This window comes from Pleurodeles waltl, chromosome 3_1 (genome assembly GCF_031143425.1).
Source record: "Pleurodeles waltl isolate 20211129_DDA chromosome 3_1, aPleWal1.hap1.20221129, whole genome shotgun sequence".
In the NCBI taxonomy this organism is placed as follows: Eukaryota; Metazoa; Chordata; class Amphibia; order Caudata; family Salamandridae; genus Pleurodeles; species Pleurodeles waltl.
The window spans coordinates 1,092,317,923-1,092,340,328 of NC_090440.1; the positions used below are offsets into that span (position 1 = coordinate 1,092,317,923).

Here is a 22,406-nt window from a genome sequence, read left to right on the forward strand (position 1 = left end):
ATCAAGGCCTGGTCGGCCCGACCACACCCGTCGACAAAGAACTAATGGACCGGACCCCTTTCCGTTTCTGTCCGAAGTGCCACGCCAAGTATCCTTACACAGACCAGCATCGGGTCTGTAACCTGTGTTTATCGCCCGAACACAGAGAGGATACTTGTGAGGCCTGCAAAGCGTTTCGATCCAAGAAGACCTTAAGAGATCGACGTGCAAGACGGTTACAGATGGCGTCGAAACAGTCACAACATCTCGACGCCGAGGAAGAAGAGATGCGGCTATCCATCCACCGAGGGCGGCACAAAAAGTGAGTACACCTGCCCCGTCCCACACCCAAGGTCAGGTCAAGAAACAAAAGGCCTCGGGGACGCCACTGCCGGAAGGCCATGGCTCAACCCACAGAAAAGACGGTGACCAAGTAACATCGGCACCGAAAAAGGCCAAATTAGTGCCGAAGACTTCCGACTCCGGTCGAGAAACCGGCACCGAAAAGAGTCGGCATCGAATAATCGAGTCGAGTAAACCTCAAAAAAGCCACTCTGAGCCGAAACCGACAATCTCCGTCAGGGTTTCGATACCGAAAAAAACGGCATTGGAGCCGAAAAAGACATCCTACACGGAAAAGCAGGGGCTCTCTCTACAGCTCAAAGAAAAGCACAGATTTGAGCAGGAACTGGATTTAGAAGAGTATGATCAAACTCAGCAAAGGCTAGAAATCCAGAAACACACACAAACCATCCCTCCGCTCAAGTCCAAAAGAAAACTGACTTTTCACAAGACTGAGATGCAACCAAAAGCCAAAGTGGTTAGAGAAAGGTCACCACCCCCACATTTCTCACCACAAACGTCCCCACTTCAATCCCCACAGTTGTCACCAGTGGGTACATCAATGGCACAGTCACCCACACATACAGGGATGACTCAAGACGATGCGGACCCCTGGGATCTATACGACCCATCAGTTTCGGACAACAGTACAGAGTGTTATCCAGCAAAACCTTCACCGCCAGAGGACAGTACGTCCTACACGCAGGTACTGGCCAGAGCAGCAACATTTCACAATGTAACAATGCACTCAGAACCAGTGGAAGATGACTTCCTGTTTAACACTCTGGCATCCACGCATGCATCGTATCAAAGCCTGCCAATGTTACCAGGCATGCTTAAACATGCACAACAGGTTTTCCAAGAACCAGTGAAAGGGAGAGCAATCACGCCAAGGGTCGAGAAGAAATATAAACCGTCCCCGTCAGACCCTGTGTTTATTACACAACAGCTCCCTCCGGACTCAGTTGTTGTGGGGGCTGCAAGAAAATGGGCTAATTCGCAGTCATCAGGGGATGTGCCACCCCCTGATAAGGAAAGTCGTAAATTCAACGCAGCAGGGAAAAGAGTGGCATCGCAAGCAGCCAATCAGTGGCGAATTGCCAACTCACAAGCCCTCCTTGCCCGCAACGACTGAGCACACTGGGACGAGATGCAAGACATCATCCAGCACCTCCCCAAAGAGCATCAAAAACGTGCCCAACAAGTGGTTGAAGAAGGACAGGCCATATTGAACAACCAGATCCGCTCTGCAATAGACTGCTGATACAGCGGCACGAACTGTAAATACAGCAGTAACAATTAGAAGTTCTGGATTTAAACCAGAGATACAGCAAGCTTTATTGAATATGCTGTTTAATCAACATCGACTATTCGTCTTGGAAGTGGATACCGCAATAGAAAAAATGAAAAAGGACACGGCCAAAGCCATGGGCGCGCTCTACTCCTCTCAATACAGGGGAACATTTATGAAACCACAATTTAGGGGAGGGTTTAGACAGCAACCCTCAGAACCATCCACCTCCCAAACAAAACCCACTTACCAATCTCAGTACCAGAGAGGGGGGTTTCGTGGTTCCTACAGAGGACAGTTCCCAAGAGGAAGAGGGAAATTCCAGCCTGCCAAGCAGACCCCTGGTAGCAAGCAGTGACTTCAATGTCACACTTCCCCAACACATATCACCAGAGGGGGGGGGGGGATTAACAAAATACCACCACAATTGAACACACATTACCACAGACACGTGGGTTTTATCAATTATCCAACATGGTTACTGTATAGAGTTCACAAGATTCCCTCCAGATGTTCCCCCAAGAACGCACAGAATGTCAATACAACACTTCGACCTATTACAAATAGAGGTCCAAGCACTACTAGCAAAAGAAGCCATAGAACTGGTACCTTATCACCAGAGAGGAACAGGGGGTTTACTCCCTGTATTTCCTCATCCCAAAGAAAGACAAAACGTTAAGGCCTATTTTAGATCTCAGAACACTGAATCTCTTCATCAAATCAGATCATTTCCACATGGTAACACTACAGGATGTAGTCTCTTTACTAATACAAGGGGAATACATGACAACACTGGATCTAAAGGATGCGTATTTTCACATACCCATCCATCCATCTCACAGGAAATTCCTCAGGTTTGTAATACAAAGCAAACGTTTCCAATTCAAAGTGGTGCCATTCGCAATAACAACGGCCCCCAGGGTATTTACAAAATGCCTAGCTGGAGTAGCAGCTCTTATAAGGAGAAATCACATGCACGTATTCCCGTATCTAGACGATTGGCTAATAAAAGCCAACACTCAACAACAATGTCAAATTCGCATGCAATATGTAATAGATACTCTGCACAAACTAGGGTTTTCTATAAATTACCAAAAATCACATTTACAACCATCCCAAATACAACAGTACTTGGGAGCAACACTCAACACACAAAGAGCAATTGCCACTCCAAGTCCACAAAGAGTCCAGTCGTTTCAAAATATAAAGTCAAGCATGCAATCAAACCAACAATACACGGTCAGGTTTGTGATGAAACTACTAGGCATGATGTCCTCATGCATAGCTATTGTCCCAAACCCAAGACTACACATGCGGCCCTTACAACAGTGCCTAGCAAAACAATGGACGCACGCACAGGGTCAACTCCAAGATCTAGTGTTGATAGACCGCCAAACACACTCTTTGCTTCAATGGTGGAAGCCTGTAAATTTAAACAAAGGGCGGCCTTTTCAAGACCCAGTACCTCACGCCATTATCACAACAGACGCCTCCATGATTGGGTGGGGAGCACACCTCAACAATCACAGCATACAAGGTCAATGGGACAGTCAACAAAAACAACTTCACATAAATCATTTAGAACTGCTAGCAGTCTTTCTAGCACTAAAAGCCTTTCAGCCCCTTCTAGCCCACAAACATATTCTTGTCAAGACAGACAATATGACAACAATGTATTATTTAAACAAACAGGGGGGGACGCACTTGTCACAACTGTGTATCCTAGCGCAAAAAATTTGGCATTGGGCAATTCACAACAACATTCGCCTGATAGCACAATATATACCAGGCATTCACAATCAGTTAGCCGACAATCTCAGTCGAGATCACCAACAGTCTCATGAATGGGAAATACATCCCCAAATTCTAAAAGATCACTTCTACTGCTGGGGGACACCAAACATAGATCTGTTTGCAACAAAAGAAAACGCAAAATGCCAAAACTTCGCATCCAGATACCCACACCCTCAGTCCAAGGGCAATGCTCTATGGATCAGCTGGTCAGGGATATTTGCTTACGCTTTTCCCCCTCTCCCACTCATTCCTTTTCTGGTCAACAAACTGAGTCAAAACGAACTCAAACTAATACTCATAGCACCAACATGGGCTCGCCAACCGTGGTACACCACACTGTTAGACTTCTCGGTAGTACCGCACATCAAACTACCAAACAACAGACCAGATCTGTTAACACAACACAAACAACAGATCAGGCACCCGAATCCAGCATCGCTCAACCTAGCAATCTGGCTCCTGAAATCTTAGAATTCGGATATCTAAGTGTATGGAGGTCATTAAACAAGCAAGAAAACCCACAAGGCATTGTTATGCTAATAAATGGAAAAGGTTTGTTTTCTACTGCCAGGCCAATCAAATTACGCCGCTAAATGCCTCCATACAAAACATTGTAAGTTGTTTACTACACTTACAAAAAGCAAATCTTGCTTTTTCTTCCTTTAAATCCATCTTACTGCAATATCTGATTATTTTCAGATTACACATACAAAATCGCTTTTTAGAATCCCAGTTATCAAAGCCTTTATGGAGGGACTAAAAAGAATCATACCCCCAAGGACACCACCAGTACCTTCGTGGAATCTTAATATTGTACTAACACAACTCATGGGTCCACCATTTGAACCCATGCATTCTTGTAATATCCAATTCTTGACTTGGAAAGTAGCCTTTCTAATAGCCATCACTTCTCTACGAAGAGCTAGCGAAATACATGCATTTACTATCCAAGAACCCTTTATACAAATACATAAACATAAAGTGGTTCTCCGTACAAATCCACAATTTTTACCAAAAGTCATATCACCGTTTCATCTAAACCAAACTGTGGAACTCCCAGTCTTCTTTCCACAACCAGAATCAGTAGCAGAAAGGGCATTGCATACATTAGACAAACATTATTTTAACCGCTGTTTCCTTAAATTACCACTGTGTTGTGGCGGATATGTTTACTAGGCAAAAACAACAAGTGATGGACGGAATGCTGAACATTGTCAAACACTCACCCCCCAGTCATAGATCTGGGTTTAATCCATCGTTCTTTTGCTCACCATGCCACCCCAGTTTGGACCCAGCCATATGCAAATCAGTCTTGACCCTGTTCCTCATGGGAACAGTCCAGACCGAACTGCCAAGCCAGGTCCTCACTGGACCGGAAACAAGCATCCTGGGACCGGTTTCGGGGTTTCACCCCTCATCAGCTAGGCTAGCTTGAATCCAGTGGCATGGGAAGCACGGGACCCACGTCTGGGCATACCCTTCCCACTTAGGGCGACAAAGCAAAAACAACAAGTGATGGACGGAATGCTGAACATTGTCAAACACTCACCCCCAGTCATAGATCTGGGTTTAATCCATCGTTCTTTTGCTCACCATGCCACCCCAGTTTGGACCCAGCCATATGCAAATCAGTCTTGACCCTGTTCCTCATGGGAACAGTCCAGACCGAACTGCCAAGCCAGGTCCTCACTGGACCGGAAACAAGCATCCTGGGACCGGTTTCGGGGTTTCACCCCTCATCAGCCAGGCTAGCTTGAATCCAGTGGCATGGGAAGCACGGGACCCACGTCTGGGCATACCCTTCCCACTTAGGGCGACAAAGCAAAAACAACAAGTGATGGACGGAATGCTGAACATTGTCAAACACTCACCCCCAGTCATAGATCTGGGTTTAATCCATCGTTCTTTTGCTCACCATGCCACCCCAGTTTGGACCCAGCCATATGCAAATCAGTCTTGACCCTGTTCCTCATGGGAACAGTCCAGACCGAACTGCCAAGCCAGGTCCTCACTGGACCGGAAACAAGCATCCTGGGACCGGTTTCGGGGTTTCACCCCTCATCAGCCAGGCTAGCTTGAATCCAGTGGCATGGGAAGCACGGGACCCACGTCTGGGCATACCCTTCCCACTTAGGGCGACAAAGCAAAAAACAACAAGTGATGGACGGAATGCTGAACATTGTCAAACACTCACCCCCAGTCATAGATCTGGGTTTAATCCATCGTTCTTTTGCTTACCATGCCACCCCAGTTTGGACCCAGCCATATGCAAATCAGTCTTGACCCTGTTCCTCATGGGAACAGTCCAGACCGAACTGCCAAGCCAGGTCCTCACTGGACCGGAAACAAGCATCCTGGGACCGGTTTCGGGGTTTCACCCCTCATCAGCCAGGCTAGCTTGAATCCAGTGGCATGGGAAGCACGGGACCCACGTCTGGGCATACCCTTCCCACTTAGGGCGACAAAGCAAAAACAACAAGTGATGGACAGAATGCTGAACATTGTCAAACACTCACCCCCAGTCATAGATCTGGGTTTAATCCATCGTTCTTTTGCTCACCATGCCACCCCAGTTTGGACCCAGCCATATGCAAATCAGTCTTGACCCTGTTCCTCATGGGAACAGTCCAGACCGAACTGCCAAGCCAGGTCCTCACTGGACCGGAAACAAGCATCCTGGGACCGGTTTCGGGGTTTCACCCCTCATCAGCCAGGCTAGCTTGAATCCAGTGGCATGGGAAGCACGGGTTAGTAAGGGTAAGGGTTAGTGTTTACTATACTACCTCTCTTGTAGTCAAAGCATTGGCCTTATTATAACAACAGGGTGATGAAATCTAACTTTAATTACGGTAAAAGCAAGTAAATGTAAACAGACATATCTAAAGCAGCCAGCCACAAAAAATACACATGGCAATGCCTACTCACTTGCAACATCAGTGCTTAAGTTGTATTAAATCTATGGGCCATATGCATGAACACATTTTGCCATAGACACAGAATGGGTAAAACCTTTTGATACATCTGGCCCTAAATCCAGTGTTCCCTGCAGTGTGCAGCAACCACAGAGCTTCTTGCTGGGAACTGGAGACAAACTGCAACAAACTCCTCAGATTGAAATAAAATTCCGATATACTCTCATTAACACTGAACTGCAGACATTAAAAGTGGACCAATGCAAACAAAAGAAGTAAAAACCAAACTGGGTGTAAGCAGGTACTTTTTGTGGTTTTTATAAAGCACAAACTTGCCCACAGGCACTATAGTGCTTTATATGAGCACCAGTTACGTTATACAAAAGCAAACGAAATAGTTAATGACACAATGTAAATTAATTATGTGTATGGTCTTAAGGGTTTACGTAGTGTAAATAAAACTCATAGATTTCTTAATCATTTGGTAAAAGTACTACATATACTAAATTTGCAAGTAGACTACCCTGATGGAAATATCATGTAACTTGAATAGTTGAGACACAGGGGAATGATTGCCAAGTATAAGTTTTTCAGTCCTGAAATTCAAACAGGATTACGTTGTGGTTATAAAACTATAAACAATTTCTGCTTTTAATTAATAGATTTTTTTGTTTTCAGGGGTTCCTATTAGTGTAAAACTCTGTCACTGGTAGGCAAATAACTAAAAAGACTTGGTTATCAGACATTTTGCAAAGTAGTTGCATTGAATCACTGTTTTGGACTTTGGCATGGGTGGTTTGCATTTGGATTGAGGGGCGTTAAATAAGAATGTGCAGTAGATTTAAAGTAAAGCAACATTATCTGTTTATTTCTGAAAATCTGGAATTAGATAGAGAATAAAGCACTGTAGATTCCTTAAAGTAGTTCGATTTTTGCAAAGGTATTCATTTGACTATGGTTGGTAGGTAACCTTGCCAAATGTGTGTATGTTGAATTGAAAAACTAAATTATATTTTTATGCTTCCTGAATGTATCTGTATTTCTCTTGCTTACCTTAGCTGGTCCAAGCTCTGGCTCTGGCCTGGGCACAGGTGCCATTGTAGGCATTCTCATCATCGTGTTTGTCATCCTCTTGGTGGTTGTCGACGTGACCTGTTACTTCCTGAACAAGTGTGGCCTCCTGATGTGCATTGCAGTGAATCTGTGCGGAAAATCTGGGCCAGGCGCCAAGGGCAAAGACATCGAGGAGGGGAAGGCTGCTTTCTCGTACGTATTGATTCTGTTATCCTTCTTCTGATGAAAAGGACATTTTGTAACCCGTAAAAACCATAAGTATTACTATTGGAATGCGGAAAAAGTGGTGTCAGGGCTTTTCATTATAGTCAGAGGACCACTGGAAAAAATTAAAACGTTTAAGTCCCATGTATCTGGTTTATGTCTGGCTGCACTAGTCATGTATATCCATTTCACCAGAGGGCATCATAGTCTCTTACATCTGTCCAGATGTCGCTAGCAAACATATGTAGATAGACTGTGGCACACTCATTTCAACAGTTCTTTGCCTCTCTTGAGTTGAAAAGCTGTAAATTCTTTATCCATTACTTCTAACATTTGTAATTTATTATTTTCCTCACGGCTTTCCATTGAGTCTATCAATTTAACCTCCTTTGTATACTTACTTGCTACAGTGGAGAACGTTGTAACTTCACCAAGGGCTGTTGTCGCCCCAACCAAAAATGCCATTGTGGCCAAATGGCGTTACTTTCAAATTGACGTCCACTGAATCACAGTTATTTCTCGCGAGCTATCTACATAGACAATGTTTTTATATGTTCCCACTTGAATGCAAGTTGTTTTGCAGTAGTATGATCTAAAAACGCGGGATGTGAAGTCGGGTCTCGTAATTCTACTATTTTAATTTACTTCAGGAAAGACGAATCTAAGGAACCAATAGTGGAAGTGCGGACAGAAGAAGAGAGGACGCCAAACCATGATGGAGGGAATCAGACTGAACCTAATGAAACCACACCTTTGACAGAGCCTGAGTATGTTGCCAGAATGTTTGTAGTTGCTGTTTTTCACAAACCTCGTTTGAAAACATCAGCTTAAATGTATAGAACAGGGTGTTGTACAGTTACGGGTGAGCGGTCAGGCCTCCCTTTCATTCACTATCATGCAATGAACTATACACTGCACTGTGCACACACGGACCTATTCTTACAAACCTCCAGAGAATGTGCAAGGCCTTTGAAAGAAAAAGTCCACAGTTCCCATCAGCATCCGCACAGAATTTCGGATGCTGCCAATACATGTGAGTCTAAAGCTTGTAAACTATTACAAATCAAAAGCATGTCTCATTTGAGAGATCAGCACATGCAAAAAGTTAAAGAATTAGTCAATCTTTCATGTTATAATGAAAACTTTGCCTTTTTAATTCACATTCCAGTTCTGTAATGCACTAAGGCTTTACAATATTGAAAGATTTAAGAATTTACTATGGTCTACTACCAGCGTATACTCTCACCTTCTCCAGGCGATCGTACTTTTTTATAACACTTTCTTGACCTGTAAGTAAGTCGTGTAATACAGCAAACTTTGGGAGTACTTCAAAACAGATTTGCTTCAGTTTATGAAAGCTAAACATTTTAACTGCTGGTGGGAACTTCGAGAACTTTCTGACGAGTCTGGTTTATTTACTTCCTGAGCACCTCTAACTGTGTTGTTGATGCTAGGATGCTCTGTGATATTCAACTCTGAGGAACCATTCTTTTTTACGTCTGGCTCAACAGTGCAGCAGCCTGAGGACGTATTATTACAGTTAGCTAAAATGTACTTAGGATGGGGCTTTTGTGTCACCCATAGTAGTAATTAACTCTTTTCTTGTTATCTTGGCTATCTATTTTTGTTATCATTCCACGGTCCAGGACACCGTTCCACTGCAATTCATGAGGAACTATTTCACAAGCGAAACATACAGACAATTATCATGCAGTTTGTGACATTCAGTTCTTCATCTCATATATGGAGTCTACACAGGAAGCAAAACTTTCTTATTGACTACTTTTTCCCTACATTATCAAAGCCAATGAGGCATGCTTTAATGGGATGAACGCAAAAAGAACAGATAATAGACAGAATGCGGAACAACTCAAACATTCACCCACAGTCACGGATCTGGATTTAACCCATCAGTTATTTTGTTCACTATGCCATTCCAGTTTGGACCCAACCATATGCAAATCAGTCATGACTCTGCACCCCTTGGGAACAGTCCAGCTCAAACTGCCAGGCTATGTCCTCCCTGCACCAGAAACAAGCATCTTGGGACCGGTTTCGGGGTATCACCCCTCATCAGCCAGGCTAGCTTGAAGGTGGTGGCATAGCGAGCACAGGACGCACGTCTGAGCATACCCTTCCCACTTAGGGCTTCAAAATCTGTTCTTTTTGCAATTGTCACTCTAACAGGTTCAAATTGAATGCAATTACTCCAATCTATAAATTCAGTACAGCCAACCTTTGAGTTGACATAGTCTGAGCTTGCTGGTTAATCGGCTTCAATGAATTCAGTGTCCATATTGCAAATGTAAAACAGTAGCAAACTATCTTCCCAGAAAAATGCAAGCTTTGGAGATGGCACCACGGTGGTGATTCCCAGTTGTGTGTCTTTCAGCCGTTGTCAGTGTCTCACAAGACAGGGCATTTTAACAATCTGTGTACATTGTGTTCAACGGCTGATGAATTATCTTCCCAACTGAGGCTTTAAAGTTGTTCTCTAGCAGTGCGGCTTTCGTTCCCTTGGGCATCTGTGGAATACACTTTATGTTGGGTAGCAGGGAAGATGATGTACTAGACAAGGGTCCACGATGTCATTGTTCTTCAGGCATTACTATCTTTAAAGTCAAAATGGGACATCACCTCTTGGGGTGTCTGCAGACTCAGCTTTTGAGTGGGCACATGGGACCATTTCAAGGGCATGTAGGACATATGAACCCGCGGGCAAAGCATATACTGCAGTTGCTGTCAAATTGTTTTAATAAGCCATAACAAACCTAATAGTGTCATTTTAGAAGAAATGTGCCTGATCTAACTGTCTCAACCCATTGTAGGATCCAGCACGCCTAGTTAGTGGAGGGTAATTTGATTGATTCCACGGCTGTGCTCTTGAAAAAGTGTATTTGTAATACACCAGGGATACATCTAGAGCCGCAATTATATGTTGAATTCCCAGTGGAAATGTAGCTACATGTAGCCTCTGTTTCTTTCATCTAGTGCTGTCCTTCGCGGCTGAATATTGAGAGGAAGTATAATCCAAAATTCACCAATTAGTGTAAATATTGTACAAGGGCAAGATCCATATCAGTGATAGAACGGTTTTACATTGTATCCGTTTACAGAAAAGCAACATCATATAAAGCGCAAAATATGTATGCTGTAAAGAATTTGCATATGTGTCTGAAGCAATTAATTTTTGTGTTATATAGGTAAGTGATAGGGTTGTAAACTTTATAGATTTTATTACCCAATGGTCCGCTCATATGCTCCGAATTTTTCCCCTCCCTTTTGTTTTTCCCTCCTGCTTAGACATTTCTCTGTGCCTCTCGCAGCTGCAAAGTATTCCCGATTCGCTTTACTATTGTGTGTGTGCTTTTAACAGCATGTTGTGTTGGTACTTGTGGTATGTGTAGTCGGCCTTTGCTTTTTATGGGCTTCATTGTCTATTCTCTTCTACTCCTATCATTCTCACAGGCATCCAGCCGATACAACAGCTACTGTTGAGGACATGCTGCCTTCTGTAACAACGGTCACTACTAACTCTGACACTATCACCGAAACCTTTGCCACTGCTCAAAACAGCCCCACCAGTGAGACCACGACACTAACCTCGAGCACCGCCCCACCTGCATCCACTGTCCTCGACTCAAACTCTGTCCAGCCTAGTCAGGCCACTCCGCCTGCTTCCTCGCCACCGCCCACATCAACCCCAAAGGTTGCCCCTCTTGTTGATCTGAGCGATTCCCCAGCTTCTGCTCCGGGCACTAACAATACGACTTCCGGCAACATTGCTAAACCGGGGGGAGTCCTTAGCTCCAGTGCTGCTACCAATCCAGCTGAGACATCTGCAGTCCCTGCCAGTGGTAAGCCTACTAACACCACTAGCTCGCCGGCTTCTTCTGAAGCCAAGCAGATCAAACAGGAAACCTCAAGCTTCAAAAGCCCAGAAAAGGAAGTATCTCAGCCCAGCGCAGTGAAGAGCCCAACAGAGGCAGCTAAGAACCCAACCAGCCCGAAGAACGAGGCTTCCTCCGCCATCTCTACAAACCCCTCCCAGAATGAGGACTTTCAAATGGACGGAGGGACCTTCACGACCCCAGACATTGACCTTGCGAAGGATGTTTTCGCAGCTCTTGGCACTTCTGCTCCTGCCCCTGTGGCTAGTGGGCAAGCTCCTGCGCCTGCTTCTTCCACTGCAGACACCTCTGTATCGCCTGCTCCAGCCAAGACCGAGTATGGCTTCTTGTAATCTTTTGGTGTTTTGCGTGTTTCTGTGCATTTGTGCTGTGCTGTCCTCTATGTGTGGTATTCCTGAAACTAATCTAATTGTTTCCTTCTAATGAGCTAACTGATAGCTACACATGCACGTTGTTTTGAGTATATGAAAGTATACATAGGTACCACAGGCCAATTTCTCACTCCAATTTGTTCAGTTCTCGATTAACTTAATTTGCCTAAAATTCGGTAGAATGTTGTGTCATTCGTGTCAGTAGAGATAAATCACTTAAAGTTTCAATTGCTTTACTCCTGACAAATGGGAAGACCCATCCATGTTGTATTTTAGTTCTGCAATACAGTATGGGTCTTAAACTTTAAAAGCATCACATTCAAAGGGAACACTACTATCCAAACGTTTCCACTGCAAAATAGCATTTATTTCTTAGAGGCTGAGCACTTTACAGTTGACAAATATATTGCCCACGTTGCAGATCTTACCAAGCTGCAAGGAAGACAAGCGTAAGCGTACCTAACTCTTTGTAACCCATAGTGCAATGTATCGATGCATAAGGCCGTCCAAGTATTGATGAAATATGACTGATCACTCACTTTCCTGAAATTAATCATTCACATATGAAAAACTTTCCTTAGTGGTGTATCTTCCACCATGGAGGCAGAAGCTGCCATCATCAAAAGAAGAGGTTAGTACTGCTGTAGGAAGCTGGCCTGGTGTATGGTGAGCAACTATGGTGTTATCACCTTATACCAGGTCCAGGCATCCCCTATTAGTGAAGTGTAGGCAGTGTCTAGGAAGCTAGGACTCTCTAGGTAGCTGTGGATGAGCAGCCATGACCTATCTGGAAGACATGCAAAGCTTATGCAATGCCACTATACTCATGCAGCACTTACACGCATTAAAGAACCACACAGTGTTATTATTATAAAGTATCTTTACTTTTGTAACACAAATACTAGAATACTGAATAGGCAATCCCCCTACTGGAGCTAACACACTATTATATACACATTAGCAATCAGTAAATAGCATAGAAAGCAATAGACATTGGTAAAAGCAAATAGTGAGGGCCCCAGGGGAGGGCCAAACCATATACTAAAAAAGAGGAATGTGAACAAAAGTCCCCCACCCAAGGAAGTGGAATCAGTAGAAGGGAGCTGAAGTAACTAGGACCCCCAGAGGTGAGTACCAGAGTGACCCCCAGCGACCAGGAGAGCAGAGGTAAGTACTTGGTTTTCCCCAAAACCAACAAGAGGACTTGGGAAAAGGATTGTGCAAGACATAACCAAGACTGGAAGAACCCAAAGATGGATCCTGACAGAAGAGTATCTGCAAAGGAAGGGAATCACGTCCAGTTTGAGTTGGAGTGTCCGGTTGTGGAAATAGCCACTACCCACCCTTCTGTGGATGCAGAACCAGGTCAACGGTGGACAAAGGTCAGCAGTGCAGCACAGGAGCCTAAGAGGAATCCCATAAGTGATGCAAGTGATGTCCCATGTCGGCAGTCGGTGAGTGATGCTGGAAAACCACCAACAAGCCTTGGCAAATGCAAGAGACGGAGATGGTTTGCATGGCTGAAGAGGACCAGCAAGGTTCAGGGGACCTGACCAAAGGAGGGGAGTCTGGCGTGACCCTCAGCAGCTGGTAGAGTCACAAGAAGAGGAGGCAGCCCCCACAGGCAACCCACTGGCAGCAGGCACAGGAGTCTCAGTGAGGCCCACTCAGCACACCTGGAGGAGTGTCCCATGTCGCTGGAGTAGTAGGCAGGAGACTGTGCTTTGCAGGAAGGAGTGCAATCGCCCGCTCCTATCGCCCTGCTCCTGGAGATCCCATTTCCGTTACCTATCACCCCATCTGGAGAACTTGGTGGTGCAAGCCTCCACCTTTAGTGTTAACCTGGGCTCATTCACTACCACTCCACTGAATAGGGAATCAGTGAGGCTTGATACCTTTGGGAAGAGGGTGTCCTCTTCTGCCAGTCTTGCACTGCGGTTGGTGAACACCACATGCTATATGAGACAATATTCCGGTATGATCTGGAATTCAGTTTCTCATGTGCTGCCTGTTGTCTTGTCTGAAGCCCGATTCATATTCTCCCTAGCTGTTGGTGATGGGAGAGACACTGCAAAGTTCACCATACGATGTGGACTGGACACAACAGTTTTGCTTGGTAGAGAAATTTCATCGTCAATGGCCCTTCGGCACCACGCCTTGCTGAGAACACTGGCTTTTCAGGGAATGGTCAAGCCTCGCTTATGGCCATGCCCTTTGATTGCTCCTGTGGAGAGAAGGCAGACTTAGTGCTGGAGCACTTTAAGGATAGCAGAGCTACAGCCAGGTCCTTGGGTTTCTCCATGGCCTCTCATCAACCTCAGTCCACCTTCTGCTCCCTTTGTGGCCACAGAATGGGTTTCCAACCATGTCTACACCCTCCCAGCCACCACAGCCAATAGGCATACTAGCCTTTTAGTGGCTAAAGGTGCTGGTCCCATAGGCCGCATGGGACTGGTAGCCAGCAATCGGGCTAGTCTACCACCCCGCTGGCATTCACAGCCTCCAAACATCTTCTATTTTGCCCTCCAACCATCATGGGCATCCAGTGGGGGTTAGGATATGCCATAACCTACACCACTGGAAGTCAGTAACATCAGACTGTTGAGTTTTAGATATTGTCCAAAGGGGCTACTCCATCCCTTTTGTGACCACTCCCTCCACCTATGCTGCCTTTTTTTGACTGGTTGATGGAGGACCACCTTTACTTGCCTTTGCAGGAAGTGCTGGTTCTCTTGGCCAAGGGAGCCATCAAGAGGATGCCAACATCAGAAATAGGTTGTGGTTGCTATCCCCACTACTTTCTGGTTACCCACACTTGGACAGAGGCTTTTGTCCTATCCTAGACCTGCACCTTTTCAATCTCCTTATGAAAAAGAAGAAATTTAAAGTGCTCATGCTCGCTCAAGTCCTTTCTGCCCTCGACCTGTGAGAATGGATGGCGGAGTTAGACTTGCAGGACGCATATTTTCATATCTCCGTCCTGCCTGTCCACAGACATCATCTGCGATTCACTGTGAGACAAGTGTACTTTCAGTTTCCCCTGCTCTCCTTCACCCTTACCAGCACCCCTCAGATGCTTACCAAGGTGATGCCAAAGGTTGCAGCTCATCTGCTGAGGTCAGGGATTACAGTCTTCCCCTACCTCGGCAATTGTCTGTTGACTGCTAATGGCAACCCGTCCTTCGTCTCCCCTGTCCAGACTACGGCAAACCTCTTGCACTTGCTGGGGTTCTGTATCAACAAGCTGAAGTCAGACCTCACTCTCTTTCAGACGCTCCCTTTCATCAGAGTTGTTCTGGACACAGTGCAGTTTTGGGCTTATCCTCCCAGTCAGCGAGTCCAGGATATTCAGACTATAATTTAAAACGTTTCAGTCTTTGTCCTGGATTTCAATGAGAATGACTATGAGGATGTTGGGCCTCATGGCCTCCTGCATCCTGCTTGTAACACATGCCCCTTTGGCATATGCATGCTCTGCAGTAGACCCTGAAGTTCTAGTGGGCACCGCACCAAGAGAATCTCTCCTTCATGATCCAGATCTTGGCGGGAACCGTGAAATATCTGCAGTGGTGGCTTACAAACCGAGATTGGGTCAGTGGTAGATCCCTCTTCCTTCCCCAACCACAGCTAACTGTAGTGACAGATGCACCACTTCTGTTATTCGGAAGCCATCTGAGAGAGGTGGAGATCAGAAGGCTCTGGTCTCCAGTGGAGTCCGGGCTTCACATCAATCTGTTGGAGCTCGAACTATCCGCTTGGTATTGAAAGCCTTTCTTCCTTTGAGCAAGGGAAGGCTGGTGCAGGTTTTCTACGGTAAGGAATCTGCAGCTAAGAGTCTCTATCAGCTGAACAAGTTATTTATCTTTGGTAACACCTTATCTGGTAGAGAATCTATCTAGCTGCAGATTCCTTACCGGCCCTCTCATCCTCCCCCTCTACGAACTGATTAGAGTGCTAAGGCTTTAGAATTTCACACCTGTCTTCATTGTGGCTCTGTGCTCCTGGCATGGAAAGTCACAAAAGTAACTGAAGTCAGTGACGCCTATATATACATATATATATATATATATATATATATATATATATATACATATACATGCATGGCACATAATTTCTGGTGCGGAGCCAAACAATGTGCCACCTACTGGTGCGCAGAGTACTGCTTGAAAATTTATGGATCCAGTCTAATGCCTGGAGAATATTCTAAGAAAAGGAATCTGCACCTAGATAGGGACTCTACCAGATGAACAAGTTACTTACCTTTGGTAACTCTTTTTGTGGTGGATACAGTATCTACTTGTGGATTCCTCCCCTTTTGAATATCCCCAGCACATCAGTGTTCCACAGAATATGTTCTTCAAAGCCCTCCATGTCTACGAGGAGATCATAATGCCACAGCTCCGCACACGACTCCGCCTGATGTCATCAGAGCCATAAGAAACCCTCGTCGGCATGCTGACATCAGTTCCAACCCACTTTTTTCGTGCCTTTGCGGGCGAATGGGTGAAACTAACATCACAAATACCACATCTTGTTGTAAACGTAGATCAAAAACTTTACATATGTGCACATCCTGTATATAAAATGCAAATACATACACAGTATACAAACTGATTTCTTTTTGGTATATACAGACCAGCAACAGGGAGGTTGTCGGTCAGTGAGGAATTCATGGGTAGATACTGTATCCACCAGAAAAAGCATTACCGAATGTAAGTAACTTGTTCTGATGGATGCATCTACCTGTGGATTCCTCACCTTTTGAATAGAATTTCCAGGCAGTCCCGCACTCGGAGGTAGGTGCCTGTCTGCTTATACCAAAAAATCTTACAAAACAGACAGAGTGACCATCCTGCCTCACTTCGGAGTCCAAAGAATAGTGCTTCGCAAAGGTGTGAAGGGAGGCCCAAGTTGCCGCTTTACAAATGTCGACTACTGGAACACCCCTAGCTAAAGCAGAAGTGGAAGACATAGCTCTAGTGGAATGAGCTTTAATACCTTCAGGAGGCTCTTTGTTCTCCATGGCCAGGAGGTCTTTATGCAGAAGATCATCCACCTGGACAAAGTCATCATGTGCACAGCCTAGCCTTTCATCTTTCCTATGTAGCGGACAAACAATTGATCATCCACCCGGAGATCAAATGTCCTGTCACTATAGAAGCTCACAGCCCTTTTAGGGTCCAAGTGATGAAGCCTTAATTCTTCCAGAGATGGATGGGGAGGAGGATAGAAAGTAGAAAGGATGATAGATTGGCCCAGGTGGAATGGTAGGAATGCAGCCCTGGTTGTCAGTACCCACTTATCTCCATAGAAAGTCGTGCAGTGGGGTTTCACACTTATCACTTGCAATTTACTAACACATGTAGATAATGTTATGGTACCCAGAAAGACAGTTTTAAATGTTAAGGGTCTCAAAGAACAACTATGTAAGGGTTCAAACGGAGTACCCATAAGATAAGTCAGTACCAAATTAAGATCCCACTGCTGCATGATAAAGGGAGTGGGAGGTGGCTTATTAGTAAGTCACTTAATAAACCTTAGCACTATAAGGGACTTATCAGGGAAGTTTGTTCAGGTAAGCAAAGAAAAGGCATGTAAGTGCAGGTTCTGGAGGTGACAATGTAGAACCTGCCCTTGTGACTGCGAGAGGACGCCTTCACTGAGTGGAGGGCACAGTGAGAGGTGAAGAAGGTCTGTGTACCATACCCTTTGTGGCCAATCCGGGACTATTAATGTGACTTGGGCCCAGTCTTGGTGACTGTTCCTCAGAACTCGAAGAATCAAGACTATCGATCGAAACGTATTAAGCAGCTGAGAGCTGCAGTCCAACTGAAACTTGTTCCTCCATTCTCCCTGCATCGGATACTGGAGACTGCAGAATGACAGGCAGTGTGCCTTCTCATGAGTGGCAAGAAAGTCTATCTGAGGAGTCCCAAATAACCAGAAGATGTGAAGCACCACTTCGGATGGAGACACCACTCATGCTCGGCTGAAAAATGCCAGCTGAGACAGTCTGACAGCTGAGCATGTGTGTTCAGAACTCCGGCCAAGAGATTTGCTGCAATGCAAATCCGATGGTCCTGAGTCCAGGACCAGAGTCATAGAACCTTTCTGCAAAGAAGATATGACCCTACACCTGCCTGTTTGTTTTTGTACCTCATGTAGTATTGTCTGTCAAGACCTGCATTGACTGACCGCGAGAGCCCGACATATCACCCTCAATTCCAATAGATTGGTCTCCAGGGAACAGTTTTTACACATCAGAGACCCTTGATCTCCTGGTCCCCCAGATGTGCTCCCCACCCTAAAGTGGAGGCATCTGTTATCACTGTAGCCACTGAAGGCAGAGGACAAAACGATTGCTGTCCACAGCCTGCATGGTGACCAACAGAACAGAGAAGGCAATCAGACTGAACAGACGTAAGATCTTCAGGACTAGAACCGTTGCTCCATTCTGATGCATCGGAATCATAGGCTGAATGTCTAGGATCCCCTGAGGAGGAGGGTAGGTATGATTCAGTGTGGTGTCCAGTACTGCCCCTATGAAGAGGGTGCGCTGAGAGGGCTCCAGGTGAGACTTGGGCATGTTTATGGAGAAGCTCAGGTTGTGCAACAACTGAGTTGTCAACTGCAAGGGATGCAGCACCAACTTTGGAGACTTGGCTTTGAGAAGCCAGTCATCCAAGTACGGGAATACTGGTATTCCTCACCTTCTGAGATGTGCCGCAACCACTGCCATCACCTTCGTGAAGATTTGAGATGCGGAAGTAAGATCAAATGGAAGGACCGCAAACTGGTAATGTTGTGACCCCACCATCAAGCGGAGATACTTCCTGTGCGATTGCAGAGTGGGGATTTGAAAGTAAGTATCTTGCCAATCGATTGAAACCATTCAATCTATTTTGTCCAGTGCACAAAGGCCCAGTGTGAGGGTCAGCATTTTGATTTTTTCCTGTTTGAGGAACCAATTCAAAACCATGAGGTCCAGGATCGGATGTAAACGACCCCGTCCTTTTTGGGAATCATGAAATATCATGAGTGACATCTGTGACACCGTTTCTGCTCCTGAAACAACTCTACTTTAAAAGTAGGGTTTGGACCTCCTGTTCAAGTAACAGAAGATGTTCTTCTGAGGAATGAAACTCCTGGAACGGTACGGCATACCCATTTTCTACAATACTCAACACCCAAAGGTCCGATGTTATGGACCTCCTCAGTTGTAGAAAATGAATCAACCTCCTTCCCACGGGCAAAGCATGCTCCAAGATGGCAGAACTAGGGCTGCTTTCCTGTGACGTTGGCTGGGGGGAAGAGGAGGAGGAAGGCTGATGGGCGGCTCTATGCTGTCTTCCATGGTTCAGCCCTCTGTAACTTCTATAGAGGGGATTCGATAGCTGTTGCTGCTGCTTATATTGTTGCCTTCCTTGAAATGAAAAGGATCTTGTTAATCCTCGAAACGTCTTAAACTGTCGATAATCCTTCGGTTGCAGAACCTTGCCGTTGCTTTACTCTCTTTGAACCTCTCAAAAGCCAAGTCAGCTTCAGCACGAAACAATTTCGATCGACTACATGGAAGGTCTAACAAGGTTGTTTGTAAGTCAGGATTAAAACCAGACCCCCTTAGCCAAGTGTGCCCCCTGGAAGCAACTGAGGTCCCCATTGCTTTTACAGAGTTAGCAGTGTCCAGACCTGACTGGATGACTTGGTGTACAACAGCCTGGACATCTTCTGGCAATTTTGGAACTGCCACTTTAGCTGAGTCCATCTGAGCATGTAGGTAACAACTTAATAAACATGTCACATTAGTAGAGTTTAAGGCCATACTACATGGAGAGAACACATTCTTTGCTGACAGAGTAAAAAAGAATGGAACAGTCAGCAGGGGAAGTAGGAAACGACCCAGGAGTCAACCTAGAAAAACACTGGATCCGCACAACCAAACTTTCAGGCGTGGGATTGGAAGATAAAAACAAGGGGTCTCCTCGAACCGGGTTGTTCCTTTTTGCAGTCGGCCGAGACACAGCTGCAGAAGTCATGGGCCAGATCCAATGCATCATTAGAGGTAACCATGGATCAGAAAAAGAAGAGAAAATATGTAAAACCTCTGTCAATTAATTTTACTAAGCTCAGTCGAGGGGTAAAGGCAGATTGCACATCTCAGGTACCTTATTTATAACAGTGGTACGACATGACCTCAGGTGGAGGGATACCCTGTGGAGATAACAATTCCCATTCAGGGAAAGTGCCCGGTCCACTTGGTATGTCCAACTCCTCAAAATCAGGGTCCAGCTGAATTACTTGCCCTTCTTCAAAATCACCTTTATCCAAGGCATACTGCTCCTCCTCTAGAAGTCTCTGAGCCTCTCTTTTAGATTTCTGCCTTGACTTTATCATTGGCGACATCGGTAACAGTGCCGTTAATTCCAGCAATGGCGCCGATGACTTAGAACCTCGGGCCGAAGGAACAGAGGGTACTAGAATCGAATGACACCACGTCGCAGCTTCTCCAACTGCCGTCGGAGAAGGCATAGCTGTTGCTGTCAAGCCTTGTTCAACCAGCAAAGCAGATCGTCTTAGCACTGGGTGAGGCCTGGACATCCGATGCATATTTACAAAAGGCAAGAAGGGACCTTGCTGGTACGGCGCCGGGAATCCACCTAGTAAAGAGGACAGGGGGCCCAGGGGCGCACCAGATGGAGTCAATGCTCTTGCAAAGATGTCATACATACCATTTAAAAACTCAAGGGATCCATCTTTGGAGCTTTCCAGTGTAGATAACTCTGCTCCTGTGCCGAAGGAGTAGGTGTCGCAAGAGGCATAGGTTCTGCTTCATGCCCTGGATCAGCGTCCCCAGGCTAAGTCTGAGCCGGGCTCACAGAAGACATCGGAAACACCTCAAATCTACCTTCTCTCCTTTGCTTCAGAGACCCTGACTTTGGAGAATCAACCCTTCGAAGAATGGTGTTGAGAGGAATCAAGCTGCTACTTCTTATGTTTTCTCTTCAATGACTTTGAAGACTGGGACGTTGGTGACTTCGACCGAGGCAGAAACTTCAGACGAGCCCTTTTTCTTGTTTTGCCTCGGCCATAAATAGCTTTGTCCTCCCATTCCTTTAACTCTTTGGGGTTAATTTTTGGACACAACAAACAGGTCCGTACACCATGATCAGAATTCAGACACCAAAGGCAATCGTCGTTAGGGCCAGTAATTGGCATCTGACGTTTGCATTCTGTACACGCCTTCAATCCCACAACCCTGGAGAAAAAAGATCTTGAAGTAAACCTACAATGTAACTGAGAGTTATCAGAAAACTGTTACCCATTGAAGGCCCGGAAAAAAGGGAATTGATGTCAGCACGCCGATGAGGGCTTCTTATGGCTCCGATGATGTCAGATGGAGTTGTGTGTGAAGCCGTGGCATTATGAAGTCCTCGTCGATGTGGAGAGCTATGTAGAAAAATTTCCGCAGACTTGCTCGCACATTGGGGATACTCAAAAGATGAGGAATCCACTGGTAGATGTATCCCATCAAAAAAGGCATTATCGAAAGTAAGTAACTTGTTCACTAGTAGCTTTGCAGTAGGTTGTTAAAATTTGGGGCCCAAAGATTTTTACTTTTCAGTTTTTAAACATGATTTCAGGATATAGCTGTGCCTAAAGTACAAAAAGGCCCACTATCTAGTCCTTGTATATCATCAGTGTATTCAAATTGGCAAAATTATTTGACGACGTCAGTGACCTTGCTTAGTATACTGGATGCTGGAACTTCCATTTCCCAGGCCTTCTGTGGGTACTTCCTCCTATGATGTAAAGCGATCCCTTGTTCCCATCTAGGTTCAAATATTTACATGCAGACCTCTAGGTAATTTAACAACCTGTTAAAATGAATTTAGCAATGGATGTTGGTAAAATTGCATGTCTTATTGCTTTTACAATAATATTAGCAGAATGATAGATTGCTAATGACCCCCTATCCAAGTACAGTATTGTATGCGCGCAAACATAGGTTTAAGTACGGTAAACAAGCTACAAGAAGGCTGATAGCCGTTAAATAATGATAAAGGTTATGCAGCTTACTTCAACAACTGTTGTTTTCTGATCTGTGGCTATTTTTATTATGATATGCAGATGGACGTGTTGTTACAGGAAATTATGCGCCATTGATTGTAAGATATACTGTCAGCCAAAAATCTTACATGGATAACAGGCTTTGCTCTTGGTATAATGCCAAATCCAGTGTAGATGGATTTCTGCATGCTGATAGATAAAGTAAACTTGCCTCCCTTTCCTTTGTCAGTGTACAGTGCTCCATAACCATCAGTAGAGATTTCAGGTATCAACCTCAGGCAAGCGATGTCTGTTCCCTTATACCTTCATAACTTTCATGCTTTTTGGACCTTGCAAAGACCATATAATCTTAATGTGAGATTTATGCTCACGTTTTACATTGATGGAACCAACTTGATCTGTTCTTCTCACCAGTTATCGTGACTTGTGGAAATGTGTATGTGTAGGAGACTGGCATGGC

General features: G+C 45.1%; 1 protein-coding gene across 7 annotated transcripts in view; it reads left to right on the top strand.

Moving 5' to 3' along the window:
* Positions 1-22,406, top strand: part of NCAM1 (neural cell adhesion molecule 1) — a 974,982-nt gene that overhangs the window by 925,219 nt on the left and 27,357 nt on the right. For 4 of the 7 annotated variants that reach the window (XM_069224356.1, XM_069224353.1, XM_069224354.1 and 1 more), the window contains 3 exons: positions 7,377-7,584; positions 8,247-8,363; positions 11,065-11,823. In XM_069224356.1, the coding sequence (XP_069080457.1) occupies positions 7,377-7,584; positions 8,247-8,363; positions 11,065-11,823 (1,084 nt within the window). The remainder of the gene's footprint in view (positions 1-7,376; positions 7,585-8,246; positions 8,364-11,064; positions 11,824-22,406) is intronic. The other 3 variants (XM_069224357.1, XM_069224358.1, XM_069224359.1) reach the window with 1 other exon arrangement.